Source organism: Peromyscus californicus, unplaced genomic scaffold (assembly GCF_007827085.1).
Source record: "Peromyscus californicus insignis strain IS unplaced genomic scaffold, ASM782708v3 Scaffold_7__1_contigs__length_154581171, whole genome shotgun sequence".
Lineage (NCBI taxonomy): Eukaryota > Metazoa > Chordata > Mammalia > Rodentia > Cricetidae > Peromyscus > Peromyscus californicus.
In genome coordinates this window covers 3,852,784-3,870,107 of record NW_026294595.1, presented here as the reverse complement: position 1 = coordinate 3,870,107, position 17,324 = coordinate 3,852,784, and the positions used below count along the sequence as shown (strand labels likewise).

The window sequence follows — 17,324 nt, the reverse complement described above, 5'->3', positions numbered from 1 at the left end:
ACAGAACATCACAGTTACCTAGAAAGCGTGGGCTGTTCCCTGTAGGTAGAGTTTTCCTGCCTGGCCCACAGTCAGGACAAATCTCTGTTACCCGCCAGTCCCACAGCAGCTCAGACCCGACCAAGTAAACACAGAGACTTATATTGCTTACAAACTGTATGGCCGTGGCAGGCTTCTTGCTAACTGTTCTTACAGCTTAAATTAATCCATTTCCATTAATCTATACCTTGCCACATGGCTCGTGGCTTACTGGCATCTTCACATGCTGTTTGTCATCGTGGCGGCTGGCAGTGTCTCTCTCACTCAGCCTTCCACTTCCCAGCTTTATTCTCCTCCTTGTCCCACCTATACTTCCTGCCTAGCCACTGGCCAATCAGTGATTTATTTATTGACCAATCAGCAACACATTTGACATACAGACCATCCCACAGCAGTTCCCTCCCAGTCTTTACCTCTGAGGACAGCCCTCATCTGGAACTCTCTCGACAGGATAGACTCGCTTTGCACATTTCTGAAATTATGCACAGGAGACCTTCCTCTTTGGTGTTGAACTCTCCTCAGCCTTGGTTTCTAAGAGGCTGAGGGAGCTGTAAACAGTGCTTGCAGTTCTGCTATAACAGAAGCTCGGAGATGACATAATTACGTAAAAGTTGATTTAGGCTCACAGACTGGGGAGTGACCAGCTGCTTTACAAAATGGCTGCTGTAGACAGGCAAAGGGCCCTGTGCAAAACAGTTGAGAGACAGAGGTGACCTGTGCTGGAGTAGGAAATACTGAACCTACGTGAAAGATATTAATCCCAGCGCAGCCACAGTGGCCATCAAACTTTAACATGAACGGCAGAGGAACAAATTACATGCAGTCCATACCAGGCAGCAATCTAGGTGACATGCACGTGTGGCCTGCTGGCCCTCACCTGGGCAAGCACAGGCCAAGGGAAGCTTGGACATAGCCACAGTCTGCACATTGCCTCCTTCCAGGCAGGCTTGTGCAAAGGCTGGGCCCTGACCCCCTGGGCGCTCTGTCTTACAGGATATCTATCAGTGGTGTGGCTCCAGCAGCAACAGATTTGAAAGGCTGAAGGCCACACAGGTGTCCAAGGATATCCGGGACAACGAGAGGAGTGGCCGTGCCCGAGTACACGTGTCTGAAGAGGGTGGAGAGCCAGAAGCGATGCTCCAGGTGTCTGTGGGGTATGGGTGGGGTGGACGGGGGGAGGGGGCAGGCTACCCCTGCCTTCTTTATGAAGGGTTATTTAGTAAGGCCCCTACCCTGCTCCTGCAGACCTGGTTTTGTTTTTTACCCGCCTGAACATTTAGGGAGTAGGTGGCTCCCTGCAACTCAACTCCCCTGAGAACTAAGCTGGAATCACAGGTGTGGTGCATGCTGGGAGTGCACGTCACACCCTCCATCGAGGAGGACCCAGTCTTCCAAAGGAGCAGGTTAGGAAAGAGGTCCTCCCAACATTTTTTGAGGACTACCTGGAACTACTGAGACCCAGCCGTCAATGCCCTCTGCTGACATTCCTGTTTATTTATGTTATTTAGTTACTAGTATGATGGGGTTGTCAGCTGCCATGCTTTGAGAACCTACCGATGGAGGCAAGGTTCCCCAGGAAGAGGAGGGGAGTGTCTGCTCTGGGCCACTTTTGCTCCCACTTGCTGGGGGCATCTAGTTCTGATTTTTGCAAAGAGCAAAGGGATTTTATGGGGAGAAAGAAAAAGATCCCAGACATCAGGGCCAGTAGGCAGGATTAAGACCTCGAATGGAACTGAGCAAACAGGCCTGAAGTCATGGCAGTTGAGGTTCCAATTCTGACCGCCTCCTAGAGGCTGTTGAGATCAAGTAAGCATTGTCTCTCCAGCTCCCAGCGCCTCTTGCTGTGAATGGAGAGTGGTAAGTGAGATCCCCTCCAGTCCCGGCCAGATGTTTGGCCTTTGCAGTGGGCCCCAGTGCGAAGCAGATGACTGAGGGAAGGTCCAGCCTGGACTCGGGGCACAGAGTGGGAAGGGCATTGACAGGCAGGTCATGGGAACTTTTTCTCTGAAGGAAAAGTAGATTCAAGATGTCAGGGCCAGGCAGGTTCCGGCCTGCTGGGGAGCTCTCTCAAAAGCCTCCATGCTCATGGTCACCTTCCACCCCATCTCCACACCTCCTCCAGGTGCTGGGCCCCAAGCCAACCCTGCCTGCAGGTACCGAGGACACAGCCAAGGAGGATGCGGCCAATCGAAAGCTGGCCAAGCTCTACAAGGTGAGCCCCAGGGGTACTAGTTCCGCACTAAACAGGGCCAGGCTGGGGAGACAGGAGGCCCCGCCTTCCTCAGCTGCCCTGCATCCCTCCGTCCGTCCGTCCGTCCGTCTGTCCGTCAGGGACTGACACCCCAGGTCCCAGCGTGTCTGTTGTTCTCCTGAAGCCAGAGTCGGAGGGCGGCTCTGCTGGATGTGTAGAGCTTGGGTCCCCACCCCTCCCTGCAAAAAGAAACAAACTTTGTTGTTGTTTTGGTTTGAGTTTGGGTTTTTTGTTATTTGTTTGACATGATCTTGTCTTACTGTGTAGTCCAGGCTAGCCTTGAGCCTCATGCCTCAGCCATCCAAGTCCTGGGATTACAGGTGGGCACCACTGTGCCCAGCCAGAGGGTCATCTTTGCAGAATTTTGTAGGATTTCCGGGAGCCACCTTCGGACTGGGGTGAGGGTGAGGGTTATGGCTCACATTTCCGGTTTGGGTCCAGTGCTGGGGCCCATCCCAGGGCCGTGGCTTGTGCACATCATCAGGCTGGTGCCAGCCTTCATCCCTTCCCTCTCATTTTGGAATCCAGGATGAGGCCCATGTGACGGTCCCCAGCTCCCACAGCTCCTTCCTCAGGGACTCAGGAGCCTCCGCTTACTCAGAGCCAGTCTTGTGAAATTTGACTGGTGGACACCTTGTTTTGAAGTTGAATGAACTCTTTGTATTAGAAGTTCTTAGATTTCCAAGAGTATTGTAGAAATGGTCCGCATAACCTCCTCCAGCTTCTCCTCAGCATCCTAATGTGAGCAGACATTCTCAGCTAAGCATCCGAGATAGGGCCAATGCTGACAACCAATTACAGGCGTAATTCTCATTCTCCAAGTTCGTTTTAAGTGCAATCCGGAGCAGCACACCATGTCTGGTTATTGTCATTTTTCTTCTCATTCTTTATGATCTCAAAGGCTTCTCAGCAAACTCTTTACAACTTCTCGGAGGCCCTACACCTTTTCCTAAGACAAAGTCTCACTACGTAGTTGAGGATGACCTTGAATTTCTGATCTTCCTGCCTTCTCCTCCTGAGTTCTAGGATTACAGGTGTGCACACCACACCTGGTTTGTGGGGTGCTGGGGGAATAGAACCCCAGGCTTTGTGCATACTAGGCAAGCAGAGCTACATGCTCAACCCCAGGATCCTCCCTTGCTCCGTTTATCCACCTTCCTATTCCAGGTGCAGCATCCGTGTTACATGCTAGATAACATGCTTGACTGTGCTGCAGAGCTGGATGGGCCTGGACAATGATCTCTGCCTGCCTTTAGGTGCTCACGTGCCCCTTCTCCATCCCCACAGGTCTCCAACGGTGCAGGCAGCATGTCAGTCTCCCTCGTGGCTGATGAGAACCCATTCGCCCAGGGCGCCTTGAAATCTGAGGACTGTTTCATCCTGGACCATGGCCGAGATGGGAAAATCTTTGTCTGGAAAGGTACAGGGCAGGTGCCTAGGTTCCATTGGTCTCTAGAGGCTTCTGGGACCTCAGACCCAGGGAGAACAGTGTTGGAGGCTTCTGGAACAAAGAAAAGCAATCAGGATCCTAAGCTAATGCCTAGCTTTGCAGTTGGCTCACTGTATGGTCCTAGGCTCTTGCAGAGCCTGAGTCCCTGTTTGGATTCAAATGAATGTTTGCCAAGTGTGCGATGAGATCAGTCCTCTGAGAAGTTAATTGACACTATGTAAAATTTATATATCTTTAAAAGGTGTAGCTTTGTGGGTCCAAAACTCTTGGGCCCCAGCATACTGAATGAGGTCAGCAGTATGTTATTGTATGGCTTGCTCTCCGCTGGGGGTGGGAGCCTTTGTGAAGGTGATTGTACAGGAGGCACCAGGGTGTTCTTTGTGGATGGAGTGTCTCCTGTTAGGCTTTTGAGAGTCCAGAGACATCTGAGAAGTCTCCCTCCCACCTCCCCACCCTGAGTGCTTCTTCAGATGCTGGATACTGGTGCTGGGAAAAGGGAGGGAGGTAGTGGGTGGAGACAGCAAGAACTTGCTGGGCTGGCTGTCGGAGGGATCTGGGCGTGGACTGGCCAGGGCCTCACCTGACTCTTTGAAGCTCTCCAGGGCTGGAGCAGAGGCCTGGCTGTGGGGAGGGAGGAGCCTTCTGTGTCCAGTGTGTGGCCTGGGCTAACTTCCGTGACCTCTCTGAGACACCCATTTCCTTATATAAGAGAGGGACCAAGACAGCCGTGACCTCTATGATTTAAGGCTGTTATGTGGATTAAATGAAGTGATCTCTGTGTAGTTATGGTATCAAATCTGTGTTCAGTAAATGGACCACAGTGGTTGTCATGGTTGCTGTTATTGGCAAGGACCCCAGAGGGGGCATCTCTTGGAACTAGAAGCCCTCAGCTCTTAGGGGTGATGCTCCCTGGCTATCTATGGTCTAAGTTTAAGAAGAGTAGGGACTTCTGAGCTGCTGTGTAAGGGTTTCTGTTGCTGTGAAGAGACACCATGACCACAGCGACTATCTTAAGGAAACATTTAACTGGGACTGGCTTTAACTGAACAGTAGTGCAGAGGTTTAGTCCATTGTCGTCGTGGCATGAGGCATGGCAGCACGCAGGCAGACATGGTGCTGGAGAAGTAGCTGAGAGTCCTACATCCTGATCTGCAGGCAGCAGGAAGAGAGAGCGACACTGGGCCTGGCTGGAGCATCTGAAACCTCAGAGTCCACCCCAGTGACATACTTCCTCCAACAAAGTCACACGAGCTCCAACAAGGCCACACCTCCTAATAGCACCACTTTCTATGAACCTATGGGGGGCATTTTCATTTAAATCACCACAGCTGCTGACCTCACATCATTTCTTTGACTTCTGGCAGGCAAGCAGGCTAACATGGAGGAGCGGAAGGCTGCCCTCAAAACGGCCTCAGACTTCATCACCAAGATGGAATACCCCAGGCAGACCCAGGTGAGGGTCTGAGGCCAGGGAGAGGCAGGTTCAGTGGTGGTAAGGATGGAGGGGTCCCCCATCCTCCTTGGGGACTGGATGGGCACCTGAGGCTCTCGGAGACGCCTGCTAGGCAGCCTTGCCACATCCTGCTCCTCTCCTCTTCCCAGGTTTCAGTCCTTCCGGAGGGTGGCGAGACCCCGCTGTTCAAGCAGTTCTTTAAGAACTGGCGGGACCCAGACCAGACAGATGGCCCTGGCCTGGGCTACCTCTCCAGCCACATTGCCAACGTGGAGCGGGTGCCTTTCGATGCTGCAACATTGCACACCTCCACGGCCATGGCCGCCCAGCATGGCATGGACGATGACGGCACTGGCCAGAAACAGGTATTGGAACCGCAGTTTTAGAGCAAAGGCCTGGCTCCACCGGATCCCACAGTTACAATGTTGCTGTGCCTGGGCGGGCTCCGGCGGATGCCTCCGCTCCCTGGCTCCCTCCCTCCCCGGCACCTGCGGCTCCTGCCCCCACCCTCCGCCTCCCTGAGGGTGTTTCATGTTTCCACCACAGTTACAGTGGATGAGATCCTTTTGTTTCACTTTTGTTTTTGGCAACAAGCATCCCCTGAGCATCAACCATGTGCCAGGCTCTTTGCCGGCTCTGGACCCCATCCTTCTCCCCAGGAGTGCCTGGATGGGAGGGCAGGTGACCATGGCCACAACAGAATCTTGAAATCTGTTGTTCCCAGAGCTGAAAGGAAGCCCAGGGGATTTCTCGGAAACGCAGGAAGGGCAGTGGGAATGGGGTGGCTGGGTTGGCTATCACAATAGTAGGGGTTTGCTGCTGGGGTGCAGGGGGTGCATTCCAGGCGTGACCCACTATTTGAGGAGAACAGTGCTTCTCCCAGTTTGGTGCTGATGCCATCCTGAGGAGGGACCACGAATGCCATTCATGGGGTGTGGCAGTAATAAAGTATTTTGGGTTTTCTTTTGTTTTTAGTAGATGTATGACAGATTTGGTTCTGCACACCATAAGAGTAGGTAGGGGCGGGAAATGAAGCTGGAACATCTGGGGGGTGGCTGTGATGGTTTAGGGGAGAGACGATAAGGTCTGAGGGACTAGTACAGGCGGAGGTGTGCTCAGAGATGTTTAGGACCCAGAGTCTGGTTCAGGTCGGTGTTTGTTGTTTCCTAAGAGGCATCTGCAGGGTCGTCTTTGTCTGGTGTCATTGCTGTCGTGGATGCAGGGTGTGGGGAGGAGGCAGCGAAAGTATTTAGTAGACAGAGGGTTGAGCCTGGCTGAGTCTCCGGGGGCCAATTACTCAGCCTCTCTAAGCCTCACTTTCTCGCTTGTAAAATGGGGTTGCGCAGTGTCTCCACTTCACCACCAGGTGTCACTGCAGGGCCTCCCGGTGACTACAGTCCTGTCCCCGGATCTCGGCAGAGAGCCGCCTGCCGGGGTCATTCTGAGGCCACCCAACTATGGCCCTGATGAGTGAGATGGCCCATAAAATTCTAGTGCTTCCTTAACGATGGGGAGAATGGAAATGTTGGAGATGTAATAACAATCTTATCGATAGCCGCTGATGCTGACAGCCAGCTTGTGGTTCAGGGCATCACGCCATCTTCATGACTAGAGTTTAAGGCTTGAAGGACTTACCTTCACTGCTGTCACCACCACCACATGCCAGGTGAGAAACTGAGGCTCTGAGAGGTGAAGCTGTCCCACGTCATAGGGCCTCCCAAGGGGTGGGGCTTAGGTTTGACTCAGGCCTGTCTCTGTCTTCTAATCTAGACCTATCTTGAGGGGCCTTTCAGGGTGAAGCTAGCCAAAATGTGGTGAGAAGAGCTGGGGCAGGAACCCTGGGGTCATCGCCCCGCCGTGCCTCTCAACAGCTCTGTGAGCTCTGTGAGCTTGGGCCTGAATGGCACTGTGCACCCAGGAAAAGCTTGTCCTGTCTGCTGTGCTGGGGTCTCCAGTGGCCTGAGGTGACAGAGGGCACACTGTGGTGTCTGACCCCAGCTCTGCCCCTGCAGATCTGGAGAATCGAAGGCTCCAACAAGGTACCAGTGGACCCTGCCACATATGGGCAGTTCTATGGAGGTGACAGCTACATCATTCTGTACAGCTATCGCCATGGTGGCCGCCAGGGACAGATCATCTACAACTGGTGAGGGACCTGGGCTGTCTGCTCGGTGTTAGCGGGAGTGTGTGGGGACCTGACTGTGCCTGAATATGGTGAAAAGAGGGAGTTGATCTGAGGGAATCTGGATTATAGAGGCCTAAATTCGGACGACCACACCCTGCTGGGACCCATTCTTACCCAGAGTCACAACTCTAAGCTTCCTGCCATCAGAATATGACATTCCATCTTAGGGATAGAGACACACCAACCCAGCAGCTCCTGCCAATCCCTGCCGAGGCTTCCATTGTAATAATTACAGATTATTCTCTAGTACATAAATATGTAATATTATTATATATGTCAGTTATAATAATTATTTAAATACTTGTCTTAAAGCACAGCATAGACTCACATTGCGCCAACCCAAAGCAGAATCCAAAGGTGTCATTCTGAACTTTTCATCCCCCTGTACTGCTGTTGACTCATCCACCAAGCCCTGCCCTTTCCTCTTGACCAGTTGACAATTTTTATTTATCCTTTTTGCATAATTACTGGAAGGATATGTAATGTAAACAAATGCTAAGTGCATTGACCTGTGGCTTGCCTTTTGGATACGGCCTTCCTGGAAACTGACACTTCCTGATGTAGGTGGCATGTCTTACAACTGTCCCACTCCTTTGGGTTGCCATACCGCCATTTATCAACAGACTCCCCACACCCATGCGTACTCAGGTGCTGTCTACTGCTCTCTCGGCATCACCAAGATTAATAACTGTTAGCAAACAGTCAGATGTTTAGAGATGTCTCTCCGGTGAGTTCCCAGAAATGGATTGGCAGAATCAGGCAATGACCCTGTCATTTTGATGGATAGCTCCAGTTTCTCTAGCTAGTGCTTGGAGCTTCTCAAATTCCTGTATTCCTGCCAGCTACACACAAGAGCTCCACCTCAGTGGACTGTGTTGCTAAACTCATGGATGTTGGTCAAGCTAATAATTTATAAAGTGATATCTTATTAGAATTTAAATTTGCATTTGGGGTCAGGAGTGTGGCTCAATGGCAGAGCACTTCGGGGATGCAGGTAGCTCTGGGTCACTCCCGTAGCACTGAAAAACAGACATTAGGAAAATGGTGGTGGCACACACTTTTAATCCCAGCATTTGGGAGGCAGAGGCAGGAGTTCCAGGAGAGCCAAGCTGCACAGTGAAACCCTGTCTCAACCCCTGCCACACACACAAAAAAAGAAAGAAAGAAAGAAAGAAAGATCCCCCCCCCCCGCAAAAAGGAAGAAAGAAAGAAAAAATGGTGTTCCTATTACTAGACAGTTTCAGACTTTTATCTAATAGTTGTTGAATTTCTTCTTTGTTAACGTTTTCATTTTGAAATAATCTCAGACCCACTGAAAAGTTGCAAAAATAAAAATCCAATTATCTGGCCAGTTCCTACCGCTTCACGTCGCAGCCCTGGCAGCTGTGGGTCAGGCAGATGCAAGGCTGTGCACTTGTTTGTGTCTGCTCCAGCACACCAACTCTCCATTCCTGTGTCTTTTCTGGCCCCACAGGACATCTCTGGGGCCCAGGGCCCCACAAGGCATTTCTTCCTGTGTCCCCTCAGTCCTTTGGGATCTGTGACACAGCCTGCCCTTTTCCTTCATGACCATAGAGTCCTGAAGAGTGATGCTCAGGAATCATGTACTCAGACTCAGTTTGACAACCCCATACTTTTAAAGAAGCTACATTTATAAACTAGATAATACACATATTGTTGGGGGGCTATGGGGGGTGATGGAGATTGATCCCAGATCCTTATACATTCTAGGCAAGCCACTACCCCTGGTCTATAAACTCAGCACCCTTTTTGCCTTTTATTTTGAGACAGTCTCACTAATTTGTCCATGCTGGCCTTGAACTTGCAATCTTCCTGCCTCAACCTCCCAAGTAGCTGAGACTCCAGGCCTGCACCACTAAGCTCAACATATTGTTTTTTCAAGACAGGGTTTCTCTGTGTAGCCCTGGCTGCCCTGGAACTCACTCTGTAGACCAGGCTAGCCTCAAACTCACAGAGATCTGTCTGCCTCTGTCTCCCAAGTGCTGGGACTAAAGGCATGGGCCGCTGTGCCTGGCTGATACAAAAGAAGGCTTTTTGATTTATGGTGTCTGCCAGGTACAGTCATACAAGGCCCAGCCTGGGCAAGGAGCAGAGGCAGGGGACCTTGCGTCTCCCTAACGTCCCCTCTCAGGGCAGTTTCCATACATCTTTCAGTGCACATCTGGCAGTCTTTTACATGTGCCCATGAGGCTGTGTCTGGTGTCTTTCCCTCCAGATGGCATGTATCACCTGCTGTTTCTGACCCCTTTTATACAAAGAGATGCCCTGACTGCTTTTGTACATTTTGCGTTTGTGTCTCAGTACCCTCTCCTGGCTGTCCATCAGAGGATGACCAGGGAGTTCCCTGCAGGCACATTTAGGACAGGGAAATCCACCTGTTGTACTAGGTCCTAAGTAAGAAAACCGTCTGCTGAGCTGGGGTGGGCAGGATGTGAGGCTCTAGTCTCTGGTTCTCCACAGTCCCTGCACGTCTCCATCCCAGTTCCATCCCCTTGACAAGGAGGCTCATGGGTTACTGGAGCTCAGGGCAAGGAAGAGGCCCAGGGCTCTGTGTAAACTAGTCTTGAGTCTCTCTCCCTCTTCTAGGCAGGGTGCCCAGTCTACCCAGGATGAGGTCGCTGCGTCCGCCATCCTGACTGCCCAGCTGGATGAGGAGCTGGGAGGAACGCCTGTCCAGGTGAGCCAGAACAGTGCCTCTTAGGGCTTCAGCCAGGCCTTCACCTGTCAGCTCACTTACCTTCCTAATTATTCATACACTCATCCAGGCATCTGCCTACTCACCATCCATCCATCTGTCTGTCTACACACCTACCCATGCTACAAACATTTATGCAGGGTTTTCTATGTACTGGGCTTAGTGTCTGCATCCAGTTATATAGACCCTGTCTTTCCTGGGCAGCGTCTCCATGCCCTCCCTTGGCTGTGCAGCAGGGATGACACAGTTGGTTCCTGCAGGGCACATTCAGGACAAGGAGATCATGTGCTGTGTTCAGGTCTAAGTAAGAAGACAGGCTAGGGACAGGGGAGAGTTGGGAGGTTGGGGCTGTGTGGGTGCTGCCTCCGCATCTGGAAGGCCCTTCGCACCCTCCACCGACTCACTTGTCTGGGACTGACGTCAGCATTCTGGAAGAACGTACTCAGGCAATCTGTCCTTCCTTTTAAGGTCATATTTGCGAACTTGGGCTCCCCTCGTTCTTGGGCCAGACTCAGAGGCAGAGAGTAGGGAAACAGCCGAGATGGCAACCGCGGACCTTGGTGGTGACACCGTCTCCAGTTTGCTCCACTCAGTGCTCTGGTGCCACCAACAGATGTGGTGTAGTCAGATGTGGTAGCCTTTCTGGAGGGAATGGCCCAGGACCACGTAGAAAAGCTGATTTTGGGGGGTTGGAGAGATGGCTCAGCAGTTAAGAGCACTAACTGCTCTCCCAGAGGCCTAGGATCAATTCCCAGCATCCAGAAGGCAGCTCACAACTGTCTGTAACTCCAGTTCCAGGGGATCCAACACTCTCACACAGATATACATGCGGACAAAACACTGATGCATATAAAATTTAAAAACATTATAAAAAAGGAAAAAAAGCAAAGCTGATTCTCTCCTCTCTCACTGCCAGAGCCGAGTGGTCCAAGGCAAGGAGCCTGCACACCTCATGAGCTTGTTTGGTGGGAAGCCTATGATAATCTACAAGGGTGGCACCTCCCGAGATGGTGGGCAGACAACCCCTGCCAGTACCCGCCTCTTCCAAGTCCGAGCCAGCAGCTCTGGAGCCACCAGGGCTGTGGAGGTAATGCCAGGTCCCAGAATGTGGGCAGGATTGCCCTCCTGAAGTCTTCTAGGCCCACTGAATAGACCTCCAGAGGCCCAGGGCTGAGTGGGCCTGGGTGGGATGAGGAAGCAGATTTTCAGGGCGTCCTGCCCTGGCAGCCCCTTGCCCCATCAGGATTCCTTACATACTTTCCATCATAGGCAGCTCACTACCTTCTCTAGAACTCATTCTGTGCAGCCCGGACTGCGTTTCTGATTCCGCAATAGTAGGCCACTATGGTCTCAGCACTGGAGAATTACTCTGTCAACTCCTTTGTTTTGAGCATTCAGCTTTTGTTAATGCAGCCCCAAATTCCAGGTCATTCTCACTCCTCAGAGTGCGTCTGAGAAATGTGGGGTTAGCCTGCCCTCTCAGTGTCCCAAGTCTGTGCTCTCCGTCTCTGGAGGAAAGATGTCGTCTGCTGCAGGGTCCCTGGGCCGTCATGAGGGGCTAGGCTGTGTTTCCTTGTTCCTGACTGAGTGCTGCCTGCCCCACCCGCCTCCAGGTGATGCCGAAGGCTGGTGCTCTGAACTCCAACGATGCCTTTGTGCTGAAAACCCCCTCAGCTGCCTACCTGTGGGTGGGTGCAGGAGCCAGTGAGGCCGAGAAGACCGGGGCCCAGGAGCTGCTGAGGGTGCTGAGAGCCCAGCCCGTGCAGGTGGAGGAAGGCAGCGAGCCAGGTGGGAGCCGGGGCCCATCCCTTCCCTCCACACCCTTCTCTGGTGCCATCACCTCATGCGTGTCAAATGGGAGGGTAAAATGAGCATGACGGCCAACGACAGGGTAGTCTCCAGACACCAAAGGAAGGAGAACTTGTTGTGAGGGCCTCGGGAGATGATGGCGGAGGTGACATGTCAGAGAGGTTCTCCTTGCCTTTAGAGCTACACGGAGGAAGGCATCGGCCCTCACCGTCTTTTCTGTTGATGCTCAGAACCCCTCCCCCTTTCCTTGGTATTTCATGGAAGCAGTGAAGGGTCGCTTGGTCTCTGCCTCTCTGCCCAGCAGAAAACGCCATTAGGATAAATGTTCTGTGTCTCCCAGCCCCAGTTTGGTGGCTGGTGGTCACTGTGGCTTTTGAGTGCTTGAAATGTGGGAAAGAATGGACATGAGGAAGTGTGACCTTTGTAAATGGCAAGCGAGAGGCCTTATTTGAGCCAAGGTGCCCACGGCTGGTGAGAAGGAGACTCGCCATGCAGATGTGGCGGTCCATGCAGATGTGGCGGTCCGCAGCATGGCGCGATGGAAAGTTACACTATGCAGACACACATCCACGTGGAAAGTTTTATTATTAAAGGGGGAGGGGAGATGGGATAGAGAGAAGGAGAGAGAGAAAGATGGGGGAAGAGAGAACGCGGAGGTGTGCATCACCTCATGGAGAGAAAGGGAGAAGGAAGAAGAAGAAGCGAGAGGTTTTTCTCTTAAAGGGGACTTTACATAAGATGACATCAGGATGCTGGGCGGGTCCCCAAGGAGTGGTTCAGAATGCTAACAGTAACTGTTTAATTGTGATACATTTCCATAGAAATGGCCACATACAGACAGAAAACACATAGCCAGAGCAGGTATTGTCGAAAGAATATGGAAATTGGACTTAGAAAAGATTTGCCTCCTGGCTTTACCACTCCCAGGCTGTGTGAATTAGGTGAATCACTGTCCCTGGGCCTCTGTGTGCTGAGTGGAGATAATTAGCCCCGTCCTGTGGTGCCGTTGCCTCTGCCATGGGTCTTATGCCAATTTACCCTCTCCGGGCCTCTCCGTTCCCTTCTGTCTTGAGCCCCTGGGATCTTAAAGTGGAGAGCAGCCAGGTGGATCTGGGGTCTGGTGAGATGTGCTCATGGGGCCATGGTTTCCCTTGGTGACTGATGCGATCTCCCCTCATAGGTGGCTTCTGGGAGGCTCTGGGTGGGAAGACTGTCTACCGCACATCCCCAAGGCTGAAGGACAAAAAGATGGATGCCCATCCTCCTCGCCTGTTTGCCTGCTCCAACAGGATCGGGCGCTTTGTGGTGAGTCTGGGGTGACACCTCTGCTTGTGGCAGGTTTAGGGGGGTCACTGGACCTCAGAGCCTGGAGACACAGTCTGATGGCCCAGTGCAGGGGAAGGGCCCCTGAAGGCAGGACAAGCCCGTGCACTCATCCTGGGAACCAATGGGGGATGATGCTTCTTCCTTGACCTCCTCTGACCTCCCCAGATCGAAGAGGTTCCCGGAGAGCTTATGCAGGAAGACCTGGCTACTGATGACGTCATGCTCCTGGACACCTGGGACCAGGTAAGTAAAGGAGAGAAGGAGAAGGCTGAGGTAGAGGGGGAAGCTAGACTCTTAGCTCCAAGATGAGCCACAAGGAGGGCATGAAACACCAGGTGTTTTCAGGGAGGTCCTGAATGGCTGTAAGCCACGTCCCCTCTCTCTGAGCGTCCTTTTCCTCAGATGTAAAATGGAAGTGATGTTAGCTGACTGGCAAGTGCATGGCCATTGGAAGCTGTAAAGCACTCTAGAAACCCAGGTCACATGACCCTGCACCATGCCCTTCTCCCCTTAGCCTCAGGGGAGTGTGAATTCTGGCTTTAAATCTGTATGAAGAAAGTTGAACTTAGCAACGTGTCATGTGCAGGTTAAGTTGCCCAGTGTCCTTTGGAGCTTGGAAATGTCACTCCCCAGCTCTGGGGTCTCTCGTGTCATCTGCTAGGGTGGTTTGCTGTAGAGGAACCAGCATGGATGACATTCATCCAGCATCAACTGAGCATCTAAACAGTGCTCTCTAGGGGATGCTGGGAATGAAGGATGCATCAAGTTGACCTCCTCTGCTCCCCCTGGGTCTGCTCTCATGGGAGCGTCAACTCAGTAACCCCTTCTATCAAGTGCCTGCCAGGCTGTAGAATGGCTAGACACAAAGGCCCAAGTCTGTCTTTCTCCCACGGGTGACTTTGGGGCAGCCTGGCGTTTTCTTGTCTAAGGCATTGACAACATTGACTGTCATTAGTAAATGGCAATTGCTCTTGAATGTGATTATCTTGAGAGATGCATAAAAATAGATGTCAGAGCTGGGGAGACAGCCCAGTGGATAAAGCACTTGCCACACAAGCATGAGGACCCGAGTAGAGGTCCCCAGAACTCAAGGAAAAGCTCAACGTGATAAGGTGTGTCCTCAATCCCATGCTCCCAAACAAGAGGAGAATGGGGGAACCAGACAGACTCCCCAGAAGCTCATAGTCCAGCTAGTCAGGATACAGCACTATGAACAGGAAGATCCTACTTCAAACAAAGTGTAAAGTGAGGACCCATACCCAAGGTTGTTCTCCGACCTCAACATGTGCATTGTGGCACAAGTAGGCACACATACCTACACACAAAGATTTAAAAAAAAATAGATGATGTGTAAAAATCAGCAGAGTAGGTTTTTATGTGTGACCTAACTTGTCATAAGGATCACAGTGACATGAGTTTTTTATTACAAGCTTTAGACATGTGTCAGTCAAGATGCAGAGATTGGTAGCCTTTCAGCATGCCTTTGTTGGATGAATGACTAAAAACATCTGTCCACCCATTTGTTGAGTGAATCCACACCTTTAAAGGTGTGACTCATGAACTCTTAAAGAGGGTTTTCCAACTCTGCCCCCATATTGCAATGAAAATGAGTGAAGTAGGCTGGGATGAGGAGATGTGAGGAAAGGTGTAGCCTGAGGCAAACTGGACCTGTCACCAGAGGTGCCCACCTCTCAGCTTCATCCCAGTGAAGGTGATGGCCCAGCTTCCAGATCTTCCTGTGTTGTTTTATCTTCGGTACAGTGGCTGCACCTTGATCTACTCCTGTTTCAGCCGGTAATTGTGACTGCACAGTTATTGGCCTGCTTCTCTGGCAGTGGCTGGCTGCTCAGGCTGCACTGACTCTGTCGCTGCCACTAAAGGTAGCTTTAACTAAATCTCCATTGTTCTATTTATAGATAAGACGAGATTCAAAGGCTGGGGTGAAAACCTGCTAGCTCAGAGAGGCTGACTAGCAACCAGCTGACCTTCTCTCCTCCCTGGCATCTCCAAAAAGCCCATCCTTTCTCTCCACCAAAACAGAAAAAGCCACGCCACTCCAAATCTCTCCCTACTCCTTCTAACACATCTCTCTCTCTCCCATTCGCCCTCTGAGGCTCTATGATTACTTTTTGTCAACTAGTTGCTCAATCAGCCTCCTGACCCAAGGTTAATTTTATTTAATTAATACAAATGCTAACAGGGAGTTCACAGAGTGATCAAATACCCCCAACACTCCTGCACTTCAGGAGAAGTTGGAAACCCAGACTCTTATGCCATCATTGACGACTGGATTCCAAGACAGTGCTGTCACAGGCCAACACGTTAATGGCAAGCACGTGTGTAGGTCACTGCCTTGCAGCCTCTGTCCCATGCCTTTCCAGTCGCTGTCTAAAGGCTGTTGGTTATGGGGGGCTGTGTCTGTTTCTGATACCCAGGACCCACCTCCACCCCTGTTCTTTATCCAGCGGTGACTGTCACCAGCACCTCTCATGTGATTTTCATTCCACATCTCACCTACAGGTCTTTGTCTGGGTTGGAAAGGACTCACAGGAAGAGGAAAAGACAGAAGCCTTGACTTCTGGTGAGGACCCTAGGCTCTAGGGTGTGGGTGGGGACTTTGACTGTGGATAGGGTCTTTGGCTGTGGGTGTGGGTGGGGTCTTTGGCTGTGGGTGGAATCTTTGATTGTGGATAGAGTCTTTGGCTGTGGGTGGAGTCTTTGATTGTGGATAGAGTCTTTGGCTGTGGGTGGGAATGGTGGGTGTGGGTGAGCTCTTTGGTTGTGGGTGGGAGTGGTGGGTGTGGGTGGGGTCTTTGGCTGTGGGTTAGGGGTGGGTGTTTGGCTGTAGGTAGGTAGGAGCAGCTTCTGATGCTGTTCTAGGAGTTAGCTTCCATGGGGATGGAGACTTTCTGCTCATAGTCTGACCTTCTGGAACCCTGCTTGGGGTGATGTCCCAGTGGCTTTTTGTGACTACCTGAGGCAATCAATTCATATTTTGGACGTTTCCCATTTCAATCATATTCATATTTTGGAAGTTTCAGCCCAGGTCAACTGACTCTGGTGATTTTGAGCCTGTGGTGAGGCACTGAGGTGGAGAGTGTGTACAGAGTAATGCCATGGAGACTTGGGAAGGGAGAGGAAAGGGTGGGGTCTCTTCAAGGGCAATGCCTGAGCAGCAGAAAACACCACTTCTTAGAGTTCTCACTGCCCCCCCCCCCCCCCCCCCCGGGCTGAGGACCACAGCTTTGAGGGACATTCTAGATAAAAGCTACTGCAAGTGTGAAGAGATAAATGTGTCCCTTCAGAATGCCTGAGGGAAGGAAGGAACAGAGGCGAGCCCATGTCCAATTCCCAGCATGCCCTAGAGATTTCCTTGTTAGGGTCCCTGTGTGGGAACCTATCTTGGTAGCTAATCTAGAGACTGAACTCTAGGACTGGTTTCTTTATTTAATATCTTAATCACCAGGGGGAAATGATACATTCAGAGAAGGGCTGAGAACTCTGTGAAGCAGGAATTTAAGTGAAAGTTCCTGTTCTTCCTGTGTTGGGGGCAATCCGAGGTGGTGGTGGTCAGAATATGAGACCATATTCTCTGGCAACCCCTACTCTCTCTCTGAGGAGGAGACACTAAGAGTCCCTGGGTTTCTTCTCCGTGTGTGTCTGCAGCTAAGCGGTATATCGAGACGGACCCAGCTAATCGGGACAGGCGGACCCCCATCACTGTCGTGAGGCAGGGCTTTGAGCCTCCATCCTTTGTGGGCTGGTTCCTCGGCTGGGATGACAACTACTGGTCGGTGGATCCATTGGACAGGGCCCTGGCTGAGCTGTCTGCCTGAGTCAGGACCAGAGCCACCAATGTCACCAGTCAGTGCCTTTGAGAATTGTCCGTCTCCCAAAGAGATCCTGCGGCCAGCCCGATAACTGTGTGTGTGTGTGTGTGTGTGTGTGTGTGTGTGTGTGTGTGTGTGTGTGTGTTTGTTTTTTTACAGTAGCCAAAACCAGCCCTGGGAAAATTCAGGGTCTTTTCAAAATTGCCTCAAGTATCCGTGCTTTGGGAATTAAGTTCAATAAAAGCTTTTTGAAGTGTGTTCTCTC

The 17,324-nt window shown here is 51.6% G+C and overlaps 1 protein-coding gene across 4 annotated transcripts in view; it reads left to right on the top strand.

The window, feature by feature from the left end:
* Positions 1-17,324, top strand: part of Gsn (gelsolin) — a 56,572-nt gene extending 39,248 nt beyond the window's left edge. For all 4 annotated transcript variants that reach the window (XM_052722526.1, XM_052722528.1, XM_052722527.1 and 1 more), the window contains 13 exons: positions 1,033-1,182; positions 2,162-2,251; positions 3,578-3,710; positions 5,105-5,193; positions 5,343-5,558; positions 7,206-7,339; positions 9,986-10,076; positions 11,011-11,181; positions 11,708-11,882; positions 13,084-13,208; positions 13,395-13,472; positions 15,750-15,810; positions 16,896-17,324. In XM_052722526.1, coding sequence (XP_052578486.1) covers positions 1,033-1,182; positions 2,162-2,251; positions 3,578-3,710; positions 5,105-5,193; positions 5,343-5,558; positions 7,206-7,339; positions 9,986-10,076; positions 11,011-11,181; positions 11,708-11,882; positions 13,084-13,208; positions 13,395-13,472; positions 15,750-15,810; positions 16,896-17,065 — 1,683 coding nt within the window. In that variant the 3' untranslated portion in view covers positions 17,066-17,324. The remainder of the gene's footprint in view (positions 1-1,032; positions 1,183-2,161; positions 2,252-3,577; positions 3,711-5,104; positions 5,194-5,342; positions 5,559-7,205; positions 7,340-9,985; positions 10,077-11,010; positions 11,182-11,707; positions 11,883-13,083; positions 13,209-13,394; positions 13,473-15,749; positions 15,811-16,895) is intronic.